Below are 6844 nucleotides of genomic sequence, written 5' to 3' on the forward strand. Positions count from 1 at the left end.
TGTTTACCCACAGAGTGAGGTTGTTAACGCCTGTTACGCTTTCTTGTTTGAACTCCTTAATGAAGAACATGTGAGCCTGTCAAATCTCTCAGCATAGAGCTTAAAGGCTTTTAATGGAAACTGTAGGACTCCAACAACATAACCCCCCTCTATTCCTCTCTCTCTCTCTCTCTCTATTTCTCTCTTTCTCTCTCTCTCTCTCATTGCAGGAATCTGGTACAACATCCTCAATGGAATTGGCAAGTTCTCGGTCATCATAAATGTGAGAGCACATTGATATTTTTGAACCATTGGGCCATTTTTCTCATCCAGTACACAAAGGAACTGAAAGGCCTTTTCTTCAAACATCATTCTGCATGAATGAATACTCTCTTGACAGATTAATGAAGCTCCATGAGTTTTAGAATTACTGGTACTCCACCTTGAGATGTGTTGAGATTTTACATGATCTCAAGGTACTTTTCAATGAAGCGGGAAACCTATGCGTTGCAACCATCTCTCTTATGTCATGTCCCAACCTCCCTCACAGGCGTTTGTCATCTCCTTTACCTCGGACTTCATCCCACGGCTGGTCTACCAGTACATGTACAGCGAGACGGGTACCATGCATGGCTTCATCGACCACACCCTTTCCTACTTCAATGTCACTAACTTCAAACCAGGCACTGCCCCCAACTCCTCCCAGTATGGCAAAGAGGTCCTATTATGCAGGTGAGGTCCAACACTGACATTTGACAAGCTCAGTTCCCACAGGAGCTCACTCATGCATCAAATAACCCTCATCTAATTTTCCTCAGAATGTGTTGCCCTCAGTGCTGCTGTACTGGTTTATGCTTTTGCTTTAGAATCAGCATCCTGTTTAGATGCAAGTAACAATGTGGGGTGAGTTAACTATGTAATATATTGCTTTAAGTGATCAATTAAGTGCTGAGTAACTATGAAAACTACACCCTGTGGCATTCTGCCGGAATGTAACTTATTGGGTTGAACATGCCATGTGTATCTGAGTTCCAGCCTGATTTGGAGAAAGAAGGGAGATGCCTATGGGAGCTGAGACTGATGTGTAGTTGGGTTGTAGGGAATGCATGCTGTAGGGTTAAATGAGGTAGTGCATGAAAGAGAACTTCTCTTAAATGCAAAATCCCAAAGATCCATGGTCATAATCATATTTTCTCACCCTTTTTAAAAAGGATTTGATATGCTCAGACTAGTAATTACATTGGACTGCTATCATAAGCGGACATATGGTAATCTTAGAATTACCTGAGCACATTGCACACACCAAATCCATAATTTTAGTCCAGTGTGAAACAACCGTGTCCATAATATTCTGTTTGGGCAATTCCAGTACAGAAAACTTACTGTTGTTTGGCTTTCCCAGACATGTATGATAATATGAACCCTATGTGAACTGACACAACTGAGTTTCAAGGAAACGTTTAGATATATAGTAGAAAGTTTCCAGACCTGGGTTGCCGCAGAAAGCAAGAGAAGGGACCAGATACGGGCAGCTTGTTCTAATTCTACTCACATTCCTCAACTGCTGGAGAAGAGCTTTGAGGAGAGAGTAAACAAGTTCAATCAATGGCTTGATTTGAATTTGGAACAGTAAACCAGCCATGTGAAGGTCCACTGAAATTACTGCTGTAGTAATTGCATTTCCCTCTCGTGATACTGATCCAGAGTGAACAGTACTGGTTGAACAGTAAAAGATTTATCTGGTATTTTAAAAACGTTTACATTCAAAGCTCAACAAATAACCGATCATATAATTTTGTAACATTTTAATTGTTACCAAGCTCGACAGGAAAGCTGCTTTCACTCAAATCACACATTTAATGGCCATTTATGTTCAAAACCATGTTAAAAGGACTTTCAAGTTTATTTGTTGGTTGCGGTCTGTAACACAGTAAATAACAGTTACTGTTGTTTATTTTCATTAATTTGCTGATTGTCACATAATATCACAGATTTTGCATACTATCAGTCAATCATAATGCAATTTGCAATGTGGAATAAGCTTAGTTTCTAGGCTTTGGAAAAAAAGATGCTTAGATAAAGACCTAATTTGTTTGCATTTTGTCATTCACAAATAGATCCTCTGCTGAAATCAAGAGTATATAATAATAATAATAATAATAATAATAGATGGGTGTGAGGGAGATTGAGATCGAGAGAGAAACAGAGAGCTTGCGTTGAAGAAACTCCGGGGTCAGACCTGGTCGTAAAAAGAGACCCAGCTACTGTGTTCCTCAGTCAGTTTCCAAAACGAGCAGTAGGAAGTTAGGCAACAACAACTCCCTTTGAGTGTGCACTCTGTGCTGTCCCCGAGGCAGCTGGACAGGACTATCTTAATCCCAGTCCCCTGGAGAGAGTCTTTATCAGAGGGGAGCTGTGGTTTCTGGCTGGGCGGATTGGGAACGGGTTGAGCCTTGTTTGTTATTTTTGCGTATTTTCACTGTGCTCCCCAGAGACCCCAGTGGCTGCAGGATGTCTGAACTGTACTTCCCCCACAGTGGGGATTCAAAAAAGGGGATGGGGGCGTTGTACAGTGTGCAACATAGCCGATGCGGAAGAAAGATGGAAATATGATCATTTTTTTTAAAACATCATTATGTCGCTATTGTCAAAATCAATCTTTACTAGTTTCAATTACCTACATTACCTGTAATTACTAATGGCAAATGTGTTCTGTATACTCACCAGACCCAGGGTTGAGGACCATTGGTTGAGAAAACCAGCTTTGTCTAGCTAAAATAGTATTAGGATAGATTTCATCTAATCTAACAGGAAGAAATGTTTCTATTAACTCTGAATCCAAAATGGTCAACTTCTTTCCCGGGTCCCTCTTGGTAGAGATTAATATGTGCTAATGGTCTTTTTTGATTTTTATTGTTATGCGGACAATACACAGGTGTGTGTACTTAGGTGTCACATGGGGATTAAAGCTCACTCTAGCTTTTTGGAAAATGTCCTTGAAATGAATTGGGCCAAAAGAAAAAAGAAAAAACTATCAAAGATATCAAAGTATCAAAATATCAAAGAGCTGGAAAGTCAACAAATCCAGAGTGATGAATCTATTATGGACGCTCATTTTAGCTTTCAACCTCTTATTAAAGTGCAACAAAAGCAGATGTTTTCAAAGTTGGATCCTTTCTATCACAAGCCTTTCCTAGAGATTCAGGCTTTCAGGTTCACTTTGTTTGGCAAAGAGATTCAGGTCATTATTGCTCTGATAAGTGTCCATCTCTCCGTGCTATAGGTATAAGGACTACAGGGAACCGCCCTGGTCCCCGGAGGCCTACCAGTTCTCCAAGCAGTACTGGTCAGTTCTTGCTGCCCGACTGGGCTTCGTCATCCTGTTCCAGGTACAGCTGCTGTATTTGAATATTAAGATAGGTGACTCTTAGCCCGGCACTACAACACAGCAATGGCAAAAATGAATACTGTGCCAGTAGGCAGTAGCCTATGACCGAAGACGAGACAACAAAGCAAATGTTTAAATTAATTTAACAGTCCGTGAGCTACTTTCTACAAAGCTGTTGCTCTGAGGATGATACAGTATATGTAAAATAAAATGCAAAGCATTTAAAACCCTTTAATGTTGAATTTGTAGTATTTTGTCTCTCTTGAGAAAATACTACAAGATTCAAATGGGGAATTAAGAGGAGAAGTAACCTGACAGTGTACCACCAGTGGAGCATTCTTCATTAAATTGTAAGGAATGGAGGTATCATGACACATCCGAGACTTTTCTGAAACAGATTGTTGGGACCATGGATGACCAGGCCACAGGGTTCCTGTTGATTTTGAGATGTCAGCTGCGAGTCTGTCCTCTAGTTAGGACCATTACCGGCATTCTGCCAACTATTCAGCACCACACAAAGTGTGACAGATACACAGAGTTTGGCTGAGGAAACACCCACCAGGGAGTACTGTGGTTTATAATCACAATGTTATTATTGATCGAGCTCAATGTTCCTGTTGACCACTTTGCTCCTATAGGCGTTTTTTTAAATACTGTACTTGTGTGCTGCATGCGCATTCTGGGCACTCATTCAATGTCTCCAGCATGTCAATAACCTCCGCTCCTCTGTGTGCATGTGCCCAGAACCTGGTGATGTTCCTAAGCATGCTGGTGGACTGGATGATTCCCGACATGCCCAAAGACATAAGCGAGCAGCTGAAGAAGGAGAAGACCATGATGGTGGACGTCTTCCTGAGGGAGGAGAAGGAGAAGATCCAGCTCATCCACAGCCTGTTCGCCAAGGACGAGGCCGGGAAGCCCGAGGGCGAGGCCCTGCTCCTCAAGCAGGAGCAGGAGCAGGCGCAGAATTCCGGGGACGCCGGGCCTCGAACCCGCTGCCGCGCTGCCAGCTTCAGCCAGTTCAGCAGACAGTCGCCTCAGAGTCCGAGCGTGAGGCATACGGCGGTGTGAGGGGGGAGACGGGGGCCCCAGCTGGAATGGGCCATGCCCTGAGGAGGGGTGCAGTGTTCTGGAGGACAGTTGGTGGAGGCCGTGTAGGAGGCCGGGATTCAGCTCTTCAGGGGAAGTTTCTCCAGAATGTGTGGAGAGACTCTTTCCTCTGAGGGACCATCCCACCAGGGCCAACGGACGGCTTGCGATCTAAAGCAGTTCTTTATTTATTCCTGTTTGTCTGAGCTGGTGTAAAAGTTGCCCAGTGTCAGGGTTTAAAGCAGTGAAGTTTTCCTTTCCTTCTTCTCTGTTCATTTTTGTTGACTTATTTTTTTAATCTATCTGAGAAGCTGCGGGCCTCACCGGCAACCGAGTGAAGTGGAAGAAAGACAGAGGCGCTCTCCTGTAGTGGAGATGGACCTGAACATAACAGCCCAATGTTCATATTGTGAGATGTGAACAACAGTATTTAAGGTTTGTGTTTGATCCACTTTGTCCTCCCTTCAGTAGCAGTTTTTTTGTGTGTGCAGATGCTCCAGAGCAGTGTGGACTACCGGCTTCTTCACGCTTCACAAGTCATCACGCAACTGCTGTTCGCTTTTCTAAGACTCCTCTGTGAAATATCGTTTGAGATAAATGAGCAATACTTTTCATTCTCTCAGGTAAAGCCATCACTCTAGGCTCATATTGTTGATTTTTTTTAAATAACATTTCCAGGCAGGGTCATTACATTAAATCAATGGGAATGTGAAATAATATAACTTCATGAGAACAAAGTAAGTTATGTTTTGAAAAAAATTGTTTGAAAGTTGAAAGATATTAAAATCCATTAATTGTGGAAATTGTATCAAAAATCCTGTTATGAGGTTTTTCTTCCTGTAAAGCAGGGCGAATGGTCTCAGGGGTACCAGTGCCGGTCATATAAACTTGTACCAGAATTTAGTTTAATGTTATATGAGAGTGATGGGGGGAATGGGCCTGCTGTTAGGGGCTGGGGGGAAAGCAGTGTGTTAATGGACCAGTGGGGCGCAAGCGTGTCTGAGATAAGGATGGAAATGGCCGTGCCCATTTTGTGTGAATATACATGATGGTATGGTTTTTTTGGTGAGTGATTTGGTAGAGGGATTGTTTGGTGCAGGTTACTGGGACGGAAGGGTATTTTGTGTTTGTGACTGGGGCAGTGGTGGGTTGGGGAGGTGGTTGGTCTATGATGTGCATTTGCAACAATGGAGCTTTTTTTGTACATTATTTCCAGTACACACTGATATTTATCTTTAGTTTTATTTTTTATTTGCATGATGAGCATATGGAAAAGAAATATACTTGTGCATTTAATAGTTATAGGCCTATATTTTCATTTAAGATCTGGAGGTTTTTACATGGATTTCACATACAATGAGTGCTTAGAGGCTGTTGCCAAAATACTAGATGCCTCAAATAGTCACAAGTAGCTCTGTGTCTCACTGGATGGGAATTACTGAATGCTGGTTTTTTTAGCAATAATCATAATCTGTTATAGTAGAGTTGGCATTTTTAGGTTTGTCTTAGGTTCCATGCTCTGGAGGTATATGGTCAGTCTTGGTAGCTGGAGAAATGTACAATGTGGTTCCCTGGTTCGTTTGTGGTGTAACTTAGTGACGGTGGCAAGTCCAGCATTCAGCACCAACCCACTTTGAACAGCTCCACTCCTACCATGACAAGAATATGCCCTGGATACAACGCTTTAATTTGAAATATTAATGTTGGGCTAAAAGGCCCTACATGATCTTCAATGTTGTCTACATGTGCATTTCTCTGATGGGGGAAAACTTGGGTGGCAAAATTCCATGAATTTTCATAATGGGTAATTTTCCATGCAAATTAATGGGAATTCATAGGAATTAATAGGTTTTTTTTGCACACTGATAATTGCAGAACTGGATGTATTATTAATATCTACAATAAACATAAGGTATGCTTTTACATTTGTGTGGTTATACCTGTAATAACCTTACTTAATGAACAACATTATTCTTATGTTTACAAAGACGTCATTATTTTATGACGACATGCTGAAATGTAGTCTTTGCAGTAATGTATACTTGAAAATATAGTGATAGCTTAGCCTCTTCTGTATCACCCCCTTTTTTAAGCACAAGCCTGAAAATTAAATACCCAAAATAAAATGGTTACTATTCTTGAACCCTTTTGACTACAGGCGTAATCGTGGTTTCTTCTGAAAGGTAACTTTTGGGTGTTTGTTTTCCATGAGTCAGAATTGAAAGAAAGTAACCGAAACTCAAACACCGCGAAAGTGGTAGTCTATTAAAAGAAGAGAGCCCGAAGATCTGAGTGCTCTGCTAGGAAAATATTTGGGAAGCAGATCAGTAATATATTTGGGGACAATTCCGTGGACAGATTTTTTAAAAACTATCTTAAAATCCATTT

At 41.5% G+C, this 6844-nt stretch overlaps 1 protein-coding gene across 2 annotated transcripts in view; it reads left to right on the forward strand.

Moving 5' to 3' along the window:
• The window catches only part of LOC118232281 (anoctamin-2-like), a 45949-nt gene extending 39350 nt beyond the window's left edge, over positions 1-6599 (forward strand). For both annotated transcript variants that reach the window (XM_035427146.1, XM_035427145.1), the window contains 4 exons: positions 210-262; positions 530-711; positions 3263-3368; positions 4112-6599. In XM_035427146.1, coding sequence (XP_035283037.1) covers positions 210-262; positions 530-711; positions 3263-3368; positions 4112-4438 — 668 coding nt within the window. In that variant the 3' untranslated portion in view covers positions 4439-6599. The remainder of the gene's footprint in view (positions 1-209; positions 263-529; positions 712-3262; positions 3369-4111) is intronic.
• The last annotated feature ends 245 nt before the right edge of the window (positions 6600-6844 follow it).

The sequence above is a fragment of the Anguilla anguilla genome, chromosome 7 (genome assembly GCF_013347855.1).
Source record: "Anguilla anguilla isolate fAngAng1 chromosome 7, fAngAng1.pri, whole genome shotgun sequence".
Classification (NCBI taxonomy): Eukaryota; Metazoa; Chordata; class Actinopteri; order Anguilliformes; family Anguillidae; genus Anguilla; species Anguilla anguilla.